A 12,008-nucleotide genomic window follows, 5' to 3' on the forward strand; every position below is an offset into this window, starting at 1 on the left:
TACTTGTAGAGAATTGGGAAACACCACACACCCAAAGGAGGAGGGTGACCTCTATTATATATTGCCGTATGGCTTGGAGTACAAGTAAACTCAATACAAGGAAATACAACAATATATCTCTAATACCCGCCCGTAGTCGTAGGCGGAGCTAAACGAAGACCAAGACTAGTCCTAAAATCAGTGTACAACTGGACAGGAAGTCCTTTAGTCATGATGTCAGCATACTGATGAGAAGACGGGACATGCAAGACCCGAATCTCTCCCAAAGCCACCTTCTCGCGAACAAAATGAATATCAATCTCTATGTGCTTTGTGCGACGATGATGGACGGGATTAGAAGTCATATATACAGCACTAACGTTGTCGCAATAAACAACAGTAGCCTTGGCGAGGGGAACATGAAGCTCCTGAAGCAACTGTCGGAGCCAACAACACTCAGCAACAACGTGCGCCACTGCCCGGTACTCAGCCTCAGCACTGGAACGAGAAACTGTAGTCTGGCGTTTAGAGGACCAAGACACCAGATTATCTCCAAGATATACATAGTAGCCTGAGGTGGATCGTCGGGAATCGGGACATCCAGCCCAATCAGCATCAGAATATGCGGTGAGTGTGTCGACAGAGTCAACTCCCAATGAAAGACCAGCGTCCAGAGTGCCCTTGACATAACGCAAAATCTGCTTGACGAGTGCAAGATGTGGTTCCCTCGGATCATGCATAAACAAGCAGACTTGCTGAACAGCATAGGCCAAATCAGGACGAGTCAAAGTGAGATACTGCAGTGCACCAACAATACTCCTGTATTCTGAAGGATTCGCAACCGGAGGACCATTTGTAGCAGACAGCTTGGACTTGCTATCAACTGGCGTCAAGGTAGAGTGACACTCGCTCATACCGGCGCGCTGTAGCAGATCCGAGGCGTACTGTCGCTGGGACAAGAATAAACCCTCTGAAGTACGGGTGACAGAAATCCCCAGAAAGTGATGTAGATCACCCAGATCGGTCATAGCAAACTCTGCATGAAGGCGACCAATAATGGAGAGAAGCAAATCTGTCGACGAAGCAGTGAGAACAATGTCATCGACATAGAGAAGCAGGTAAGCAGTGCTGGCGCCATCCTTGTAAACAAACAAGGAAGTGTCGGAGACTGACGGAACAAACCCCAACTGACGAATATATGTAGCGAATCGCTGGTACCATGCCCGAGGAGTCTGCTTCAACCCATAAAGCGACTTCTGCAGAAGACAAACATAATCTGGATGTGAAGGATCAGCAAAACCAGGAGGCTGCTGGCAATACACTGTCTCATCTAGATGTCCATGCAGAAATGCATTCTTCACATCGAGCTGACGAATAGGCCAATGACGAGATACAGCAAGGCTAAGAACAGTACGAATGGTGGCAGGCTTGACCACAGGACTGAAAGTCTCATCATAATCTATGCCATGCTGCTGAGAAAATCCACGGACAACCCATCTAGCTTTATGACGTGCAAGAGAACCATCTGAATGAAATTTATGCTTGAAAATCCACTTGTCAGTAACCACATTAGCTCCAGGAGGCCGAGGAACAAGGCGCCAAGTACCATTATCAACCAGAGCCTCAAACTCATCTGCCATAGCTGCTCGCCAATTAGGATCCGCAAGTGCACTGCGATAATTGGCCGGAACGGGAGAAGCAACAACATGATCAGCAGACAAATTCTTGTAACTAACTGGCTGAATTGTACCAGACTGGAGTCGAGTAATGCGGCGAAGGACCGGCGGTGGAGAACCACTCATCGGACGTCGGGGAGGCTCAAGTGGAGGAAGCTCTCTAGGAGGAGCTTCTGAAGACCGCGCCGGAAGAGGGCCTAGGTAGTGGCCCTGCAGCTGCGGTAGAGGGAGCTCGCGAAGAGGGCGACCAGGCTGCGAAGAGGGCACCGTAGCAGCAGTTGGTCGGCGGCTGTACACTTGACCGAAGCGTCCAAGAACAGATGTAGTAGTAGGAGCAGCATCTGGTCGGCGAGTGTAGACTTGACCGAAGCGCCCGCTAGGTACAGCACCACCAGGAGGCGCTCCAGGAGCAGGAACAGCAGCACCAGGCGCTCCAGGCATCCCAGAAGAAGCACCAGCAGGCGCACCAGAAGCAGCACCAGGCGCTCCAGGAGGCGCAGGTGGATCAGCTGCTGTTGCTGGCGCAGGAAGTGGGCTGGAATCCGTCCCGCACATAGAAGAAGACGCCGAAGGACCGGACGGGGGCACGAAACCACACCCGCCCGGAGAAGAAGACGCCGAGGGCCCTAGTGGGGGTTGAACACCGCTCCCATCAGGTGCCGAGCACGGTTGCTCAACGTCTATGGAAGACGGAGCAGCCGTAGGAGAGCCACCAGCTGCATGATTAGTAAACAAAGGTGCAATATCCAAGTCGCGACTGAGTAAGAAATCAAAGGAGCTGGTGGTGGGTGGATGAGTCTCACGAGCGAAAGGAAAGGTGGACTCATCAAACACAATGTGTCTAGATATAATGATGCGACGCGTTGTAAGATCAAAACAGCGATGACCCTTATGATCAGGCGGATATCCCAAAAAGACACATGCGGTCGAGCGTGGAGCGAGCTTGTGTGAAGAGGTGGCCTGTAGGTTAGGATAACACAAGCAACTAAAGACACGCAAGTGATCATAAGAGGGATAAGCATTATATAGGCGAAAATAGGGAATCACGTTACTAATGGAGGAGGAGGGGCGCCGGTTAAGCAGATAGGTGGCTGCTGCTAGCGCCTCAGCCCAATACTTGGGCGGCATAGAGGCATGGATGAGGAGGGTTCGCACTGAATTGTTAAGAGTTCGAAGGATGCGTTCGGCCTTGCCATTCTGTGGAGAGGTGTAAGGGCATGAGAGGTGAAAGATAACACCATTTGCGCGCAGGGTGGTGTGCATGGCGTGGTTAACAAACTCAGTCCCATTATCGGCTTGAAAGCACTTAACGGGAAGGCCGAACTGAGTGCGAGCATAAGCAATAAAATCAACGATATGCTGATGTACATTGGATTTGTGCTTAAGCGGGAACGTCCAACAATAATGCGAAAAATCATCCAACAAAACCAAGTAGTAGGAACAACCAGAAATACTAGCAACCGGCGAGGTCCAGACATCACAGTGAACTATCTCAAAAGGTGAAGTAGTTTGAGAAGTAGAAGTAGCAAACGGAAGACGCGCGTGCTTGCCAAGCTGACATGCATGACAAAGCGAGCGATCTACTTTATTACATGAAACTAAATTGTTCTGTTTTAAAGTAGCTAAGACTGCTGGACCAGGATGACCAAGGCGACGATGCCACAAGGATGAAGAGGCGGCAAGCATGGCTTTTGCAGCTGCGGGGGCAACTGATGGGATGGTGTAGAGGTCGCCTGTACTATCGCAGCGAAGGATCACTCGTCCCGTCCGGATGTCCTTAACAGAAAAACCAGAGACGTCAAATTCAATGGAACAACGATTATCGCGAGTGAATTGGCGAACAGAAAGTAAGTTGCGAATAATGGATGGAACGATAAGCACGTTGTTCAGAATGAATCTAGACGTATCTGTGGCTAGAACGGAAGAACCTCGGGACGTGACAGGGATATGTGCACCATTGCCTACGGTAATCGAAGAGGAAGCAGCTGGGAGGCGAGAGAGAAGTATACCTTCCGAGGAGTGCATGTGAGTAGAAGCTCCAGTATCCATCACCCATGCATTGCCTTCGAGCGCCATCTGCTGGAGGGCAGCGATCAGGCCAGCCTGATCCCACGAAGGGGACTGAGTTGGCGCCTGAGGGGAGGTGATCGCCGCATGAGCCTGAGGAGGGGCGCCCAGAATGCCTTGACCGCCGCGCTGGAATTGTGCGCCATTGCTGCTACCTTGCGCACCCTGGAAAGCAGCCCATGGGTTGATGCAGACCTAAGGACCGCTAGGGTTAGGTGTGCGAGGCGACTACTGCTGCTGCTGGCCGCCGTTGGAGCGTCTGCCCCTCCTGCGACGCTGCTGCTGCTGAGGAGGGCGCTGCTGCTGCTGCGTGACGGTGGTCGAAGATGATGTAGATTGGCAGGAGGAGCCGCATCCAGCCGAGGAGGAGGCGATCATGGCGGAGGAGGCAGCCACCTTTGACTGATTTGCTAGGCGGAGCTCCTGGAGGGCAAGCCGATCTACAGCCCTGGAGAAGGTCATGGTCGCGTCTCCTGCGATGATCTCTCCAGTGGTGCTGTAGCGAGAATCAGCCCCAGCGAGAAGGGCGAGAACCATCTCAGAATCGGCAATAGGCTTGTCGACGTCGCGAAGAGCATCAGCGGCCTTCTTGAGGGCTTGGGCATACTCGTGGACAGACATATCCCCTTGAATTATTGCGTGGAACGCATGACTCAAGAAGATGGCACGAGGAGCTTTGTTCGTCTGGAAGTGGTTGGAGATGGCGACCCAAAGGTCCCGTGCTGTCTGGTTGGCGGCCATGGTGAAGTCGAGGACGTCCTCGGTGACGGAGCCATAGAGCCAACTGCGGACGGCACAGTCGGCCTCGTTCCATGCATCAGTGCGCGGATCAGGGGAGAGGCGCTGTTGATGTGGCTGAGGAGGCCGAACTTGCCGCAAATGGCCTCGAAGAAGCTGCTCCACTTGGTGTAATTGGAGGAGCGGAGTTCCAGCTTGATCGGGACGTGCGCCTGGACGGAGACGGCGGCGTACGCAGCCATGGGGATCGGCGGCGGCTGGGTGTCGTCGACGAAGAGGGACGAGATGCCGTCGAGGAGAGAGTCACCGTCGTCGAGGGTGTCACCGTCGTTGGTGACACAGGACATCAACAGATTGTTGCAGATGCAATCTGTTGATGCTGCTGCAGCCGACCATGGAGGGCGCAGGGAGGAGGGGCGACCAGGGAGGTGGCGCAGGGAGGAGGGGCCGACCAGGGAGGCGGCGCAGGGGTGAGGGGGAGGTGCCGCAGCCTAGGGTTGGCGGCGGCAGGTGGTGGGTGGGCGCGCAGGCAGGGTTTGCCGCGCGAGTTAGGGCAGCGGAGGGGGGGAGGGGCACGGCCGGCCTAGGGTTTGGCCCGGACTCGTGATACCATGTAGAGAATTGGGAAACACCACACACCCAAAGGAGGGGGGTGACCTCTATTATATATTGCCTTATGGCTTGGAGTACAAGTAAACTCAATACAAGGAAATACAACAATATATCTCTAATAGTACTGCGGATGGTTATCTTATTCATAGGCAAGTACGAGGGCAGTGCACATTAGCTGTAACTTGCAAGCAGGGCGGATCAGTAGGCCACCAATGTGCAATTGCAGAAGATAATTTAATACAGTGGTATTTAGCTTCTAAAATATTTATCCTTTCGTTGATCAGTCCATACTGGTTGCTCCTTACTATTTAGCAATGCCCTTGTCTTTCTACAATTCACATTTGGAACTTTCCTTGTAATTTTGCCATCTGTTAGTGATTGAAGATATGCTGGTTGCCCCTTACTATCTGTCACTTCTTCCTTTAGATTTTCTAATGTGATCTGTATATGTAAAATTAATTGTTTGGCATGGATGACCAGTTGGCGCTACCGGTTGACCTTTAGATTTTGTTTTTCCTCAAAAGGGAACATTCAGAACTAAAAAAAAGGAGGACTAATCTACATGACCTTTGGAACTAACACAAAGTGAAGCAAAATATGAGCATGGATTGATCATATGCTTTTATATGTATACTGCATAGCATTGGAAAGGAAGAACAAGAAGTTAGCAAGGAGAGAGTGAAAGGTCGTGACAAAAATTAAGCCTGGGTGATTGTCAAGAATTGATTTGAGGTATGTCATCATTTAATCCTGAATTGGATGTGCCTATTCACTTACAATTGTTATTATACATTAAGATTCATTTATGGTCTGTAAGAATGGTCATGAGGACCTATTCTCTATTTTATCCTTCATTATCCTTACAAGGTATGACGTATCTAATTTGCCTTTTTCGTACATGCTTCTGTATCTGGAGTACATATATCTGCATGGACCAAGACTTCAGGATAGTTAAAGTTTATTGAGACTGGTGCTGTGTATGCAGGTTCACAGACGTATTATGGTGTGTGAACACACCTTGTATGAATGTGACTGGTGTCATGGTGTGTGAACAAACATGCTGGATCCTTGCAAGCTGCTGCTGATGTCCTTAAAGAGGTATCTGACATTAACGCTAAAGGTTGGGATCCTCTAAAAGTTGCTACTGCTGTCAAGATGGTATATTATCAAAAAAAAAAAAAAACTCTACCCGGGGGGAGGAAACGGCCCCACCATTTTTTCATTAAGAGGAAGCCACACCGGCTTACCCGGGTAGAGAAAACCCCCGAACCCTGGCCCATGCCCGAGAGGGCCAAGCCTCGCGGCGAGCACATCGATGGGATTTTTTTACCCCAACAGCCGGAAATTCGCTTCTGATGAGAATCGTACTCAGGACCTGTTGGGGCGCGACGCTACCGGACCGGGCTAGCCAACTGGCCGCCCGGCCTTTCGCAAGATGGTATATTATCATAAAGAAAAATGTGATTCTGAGGTAAACAAAATGTGCTGCTAGTGCATTCTTAGCTTCTTGCTATTCATTTGATGGAAATGTGTCATGCGACTAATGGGCCAAAGCTTTTTTTTGCTTTCAGAAGATGTCTTCAGATGGCGAGCTATCAAAATTGTTGGCTGTGGGGCCTAGTATGGAAGGCAAGTTCTTTCAGAATACATGCTTGGCAATCTACAGAGAGATTGTATGAGGCACAAAGAAGACTGTTGAGCTTCTTGTGGTCAAGGAAGCCTGAGAAGCATACGCAGCTGAAGAGAAGTGAAGCTGAACGAGCGTATTTTGCCTGAGAATAGAAGTGCGAATTTGTTGACAAGGCAGAAGGGGTCTGAATGGTGCAGAAACAGATATTGTCATGCCGGAGCCTTTGATGCAGAAAGTAACTGGAATAAAACAAATATGGAACTGATTAGCGTCTATGTTTGGTTATTTATGTTATGGCAACTCACCACTCAATCGATCAGTGTTATGTTATAGTGATTGCATTTGACTCGAAACTAGCATTGCTTCGTGCGTGGGCTTATGTAACTGGCGAGTGTTACATGCTATCTGGAGACTGTAATAGTGCGAACAGCTTAGTAGCATGCAATTGTAGACAGACAACAGTTTGCTATTATGGTGTCAGTTCTTCAGCAATGTATATGCGCAGGCGCAAGATAAGTTGGTTGGCTTCAGTTTAATATAAGTATAGATGTGCTTGCTGTTTCTGCAACGTGGCTTTGCTAGACTGGTGTACCTTGCCGGATTTGTTTAAGTTTTTATATGTGAATATGGTCTGTATATTTCAGAGACTTGTTGCAAACATAAAGGCAAAACTATTTCACGATTTCGTATGACCAACTTAAGGCCAAGAAGCCCACCATGTACATTTAGTAGCAAACAATGGCAAGTAATGCATTATTGTAAATACTGGAGAAAAGCTTAGAAAAATGTATTCCAGAAGCCCAAGAAAATTCCAGAAGCAAGGTGGCAAACCATCTTTGGGGGTTCAATTCCATGGGAACGGCAATATGCTCAATAAAATGGCTCAAATCAATTAAAATCTGTACAGTAAGAATGCAATCAGTTGAACTAAGAATGAACTGCTCACTGAGCAAGGACAAGGAATGACACTGTTCTTGTTTGACAGAAATAGAAGCACGATGAGAAATCAAATATATTCAAATTGACAGTTTAAAGGCCCACAAATGACATGATAGCGAAACTTGCATTATTCATTTAGCATCAGAGGCCTATTGGAATGTTAAATCAACCAAGAATTTATCAGTACATCTGGAACTTCTCTTTAGTCTTCTCAAAGACTTGTTCCGCAATCAGGGCTCCATTTCCATCTGCCTTCTTTATCTCCATGTTGGCCTTCTGGTAGTACCCAGTTCCTCTAAGAGCATCAGCAATGAAATCATCGAACCCAATGGCAATAGCAGCTTCAGCCTTGGCTCCATACACCAGCCTCTGCAGTAGAGAATGGGACAAGATTGTTAATTAGTATTAAACTATTTATTTATTATATGAAGAATGAGATATGAAACAGACCTTAATCCGGGAAAGATGAACAGCACCAAAACACATTGGGCATGGTTCACAGGATGCATAAATTTCACAATCCGACAGCTCAATTTTCCCAAGCTTTTTGCAAGCCTAGCATACAAAAGAAACATTTGTTATGTGAGATGGATATCCAATTATCCAAGTAATACAAAGAGACTAGTGTACAACGGAACAAACACTGTGCATGCATCATATAGTCACTAAGTCACAAAACAAAAGTCAGGCAGACCTGACACAGTCGTTTTTTATCCAATGATCTTGAAAACATCTGTTATACACTTAATTGTCCATACAATCTACTGCGAAAAAAAAAAACCCCAATGTTACGAACTAGTCTTTGACCTATCACTTTTGTAACTTTCCTCAGGGATCTACACAAATTTCATATTGATTAGCTTTGCTTTAACTGACCTCAACCACTAAATTTGACTGCCATTAAACTTAATGGATCCATGTTTAGAATGGTATATGATTCATCCCACATCAGTAAACAGGTGAATGTAGCTTTTAAATTATTAGAAGCACCACGTGATACTAACACCAAAAGCATAGAGGGGGAGTCCAATTGAAAGGTCATCGGTTCACATTTGGATTTTGAGGCCCGAGTTAGAGCACCCTACCTCTCTTATTGCAGTTACTTCAGCATGTGCGGTTGGGTCGGTGTGCTTCAAAACCATGTTATGGCAACTGACTACTACTTCATCATTGCGGACAACAACTGCACCAAACGGGCCACCATCTCCACAATCAACTCCTCGGTATGCTTCTTCGACTGCCTTTGATAAAAACTTATGGTCTCTGTCTTGTACAGCTGTTTGATGCATCAGAGCTCAAGTAAGCAGCTAGTTTTGAATGCCATGCCATGCAACATGGAATAGAGAACAGAGAGTATACTGGATGAGGAAACTACAATGTTACCTTCCTGATGGCCAGCAAATGCAGAAGCAACTGAGATTGTTCCGTCCTTGGACTCCACAACTACAATAAAGTGAAAAAGATGATATATGAACCATGTAAGTTAACTAGAAGTGTAGTCCAAAAAGAAGAAAGATTTAACTCCTACCTAGAATATACCATCCAGCCATCACAAACAGTTAATACTATTTAAGAATGATGAAATATAGCAACAAGATTGTTACATAAGCAGGCTAAGGTAAGTACCTACACACCAAGGCCATGAAGGAAAGTGGTGTGCATAGATTTTTTTAGCACGGCGTTAATTGCTGTCAGATAGACACGATACAACTACCAGGTAGATTGTATAGTTGTAGCAGAAATGTAGAAGATCAAGCCATCAAGGCAGTTCCTGCTAGCTTAGGTGCCAAACAATGTACACGTACACAAGTTTTCATATAGATAGTCCCATGTAAAAAACCTATGCTGCATTACCAGTACTGCAATTCATAAATTGGCAAATGTAGAACCCTCTTTTCGCATTTACCTGCACGATAGTCTGCTAGGAATGAATTATTATTTACGGTTACACGGAGATTACAGGATGAAACATTTGTGCTGACTCTAGTGAATGGAAAGAGGCAAATTGTAGTCTAAGGCTCAGAGCATGTATCGTGTGATAGGAAAAGCAGAATTGAGCCCCCGACGGACAGAGTATTGCTTGAAGCCCTGAACAGAAGAAGGAACGCCCCAATTTGTACTACTAAGAGCACACAGAACCACTCAAGTTCTGCTCCTTCCACTGCAATACCTCAAAATCTACTTTTGTCGCTGCAAAGTATGTTCAGTTAAACCCCAGTCCCGGCCCATCGCGCATCAAACACCAATTTTGCAACTTCCTGCTTTAATCACGACACATCCTGAACCAGAAACCCGGAATCCACAATCCTCCCACCCCAGAGTCATTGAGTCAAAGACCAAAATCTCCCAACGTTAGGCGACAACACCAGCACAACCCAGCTCATAACCCAAGATTTCCACACTTCCTGGATCCCGAATTCCTCCTCAGCACAAGAACCGGAAGAAATCGCAATCGCGGAACGTAGCACAGAAAACCAGCATCAACCATGCACGAGACGTACCCTTTGCTTCCTCCATGGCGTGGGGCGGGAGCGGAGCCGACCGAGATTTCCCTCAACTTTCGAGGTGCACAGCACAGACACGGATGCCGCTCGCTCGGCCGATGGAGAAGGAAGAGATGCGTCGCGGCTTTGGGTTGCCTGCGTCTGCGTGGGTGGCCTACGACCCCTGTTTGGCGTACAAATACGGGAAGGGCCGGGTCCCTTACACGTGGGCCCGGGTTTAGATGGGCCCGGGTTTAGATGGGCCCGCTCCGTGGCCTTTGTGCGGACGGAAAGCGGAAAGGGAGAGTGTGGTGGGGCCGCTGGGTGACGAGACGGTGATGGACCCTGGACCGCGTCCTCCGTGGTCCGGGGGCGACCGTAGCCGCGGGCCTCCGAGCACCGAGCTGTCGCCGCTGGACGGTGGTGGACCCGGTCCACGACCGTGGCGTGCGTTCTCTGATCACGGCCGCTTTTGCTGTGAGCTTTTTCTCCCCGTAGCACCGACCACCGTGCATCGCACAGGCAGAAGCTTCGCAACGCGTGCACGTGATCCACACAAACTCGTGTAAACTTCCACTTCCACCCGTTAATGGTCGCCTCTAACCTCGCTCTGCCGTCTGGTCGTCTGATGCGTTCACACTTTGCCATAAACATTAAACTAGAGTGAGTGATTGCATCTTTTCGTCGTCGGTGGATGCTCATAAATTTTTGTTTACACGACACTATCCATGACGCGCTAGGCGCGGTGCCTTCTCCAACAAAAACAGCTACCATCAAGTAATAATAACAAGCTATCCTAAAGAAAATAACAAGCAGACAAGCATCCCGTGGGTCGGCCCCAACAGACTAGGAAAGAGATTAGGACACAATGCTGTCGATGCAGGATGTGTGGTTCCACGTGCTAATAACCAAAAATGCTAAAAAATAGTACTAGACTATCGAAATAGGAGTAGCTAATTGGATGAGCTAAACCTTTAGCCAAACAATTTTTTTTTAATAAAGTATCAAATACTTCCTCCGTCTCAAATTATAAATCGTTTTAGTTTTTCTGTATACATAGAGTTTTCTATGTACGTACCTATATATACTACATATCTAGAAAAAATAAAATGACTAATAATTTAGAGCGGCTAAAGTAACTTTAGCACTTAAGTTTAGCCCATCCAAACTGACCCTAATTTGATCGGGAATACCTAACCAGACTAGACTAGACTAATGTGTTACAAATGAGCATCCCCTCTACTGGCCCCAACTGAGTAATTAGCCATAGGCTTGATGCTAATTCGATCGCCAGTGATATTTTTTAAAAAAAAACAAAGAGCAAATTACTTTAATTTGATCCCCCCCCCGGGGAAAAAGATATTTAATTCGATAGGAAGAATAGGAATAGAGAAGGCTCCGAGGGGCACATGCATGTGATGCGATCCGACACGATGACACGCAAAGAGCGACGGAGCAATAAGCATCTGCATCTCGCACGGCATAAAGAAAAGAGGTCTAAGTGATTGAGGTCGTTACACATGACCCGTCACAAAATACACAATCGCCAGTCGCCTAGCATAAGCTGCACGGCACCTACCACCGCTGATTGCTTCCGTGCAACTCGTGGCGCTAACCTTATCTCCGTCTCCATCCAAATCCCCCCAAGGGCTAGCTTGCTTAAGAATGTACATGTTCTTGCACGAGCTTAGACGGTTTTGCTTTGGCACTAACATCTCTACATTGACCTCACGATCGAACTGGACAAGCGTAGAAGCACGCTCTATCAATGGACAAGGCATCTTCTATTTCAAAAAAAAAAGGACAAGGCATCTTCAGTTCTTCACAGACTGCAAATGCAGTGTGTGTGAGGGTCAACTTATCCCACATGCATCTCATAAGTCA

At 47.6% G+C, this 12,008-nt stretch overlaps 2 protein-coding genes across 2 annotated transcripts; both read right to left on the minus strand.

Moving 5' to 3' along the window:
* Positions 1 to 3,950: 3,950 nt before the first annotated feature.
* Positions 3,951 to 4,807, minus strand: LOC120693391. The gene is made up of 2 exons (XM_039976815.1): positions 4,593 to 4,807; positions 3,951 to 4,506 (listed from the first exon to the last, which is right to left on the minus strand). The coding sequence occupies exons 1-2, from the start codon at positions 4,805 to 4,807 to the stop codon at positions 3,951 to 3,953; spliced, it is 771 nt and encodes a 256-aa protein (XP_039832749.1).
* Positions 4,808 to 7,609: 2,802 nt separating this feature from the next.
* On the minus strand, positions 7,610 to 10,308 carry LOC120691432 (guanosine deaminase). The gene is made up of 5 exons (XM_039974502.1): positions 10,143 to 10,308; positions 9,025 to 9,084; positions 8,727 to 8,917; positions 8,092 to 8,196; positions 7,610 to 8,010 (listed from the first exon to the last, which is right to left on the minus strand). Exons 1-5 carry the CDS (start codon positions 10,156 to 10,158, stop codon positions 7,822 to 7,824), a joined length of 561 nt encoding a protein of 186 aa, XP_039830436.1. The 5' UTR covers positions 10,159 to 10,308; the 3' UTR covers positions 7,610 to 7,821.
* Positions 10,309 to 12,008: the final 1,700 nt, after the last annotated feature.

This window comes from Panicum virgatum, chromosome 9N, assembly GCF_016808335.1.
Source record: "Panicum virgatum strain AP13 chromosome 9N, P.virgatum_v5, whole genome shotgun sequence".
Classification (NCBI taxonomy): domain Eukaryota; kingdom Viridiplantae; phylum Streptophyta; class Magnoliopsida; order Poales; family Poaceae; genus Panicum; species Panicum virgatum.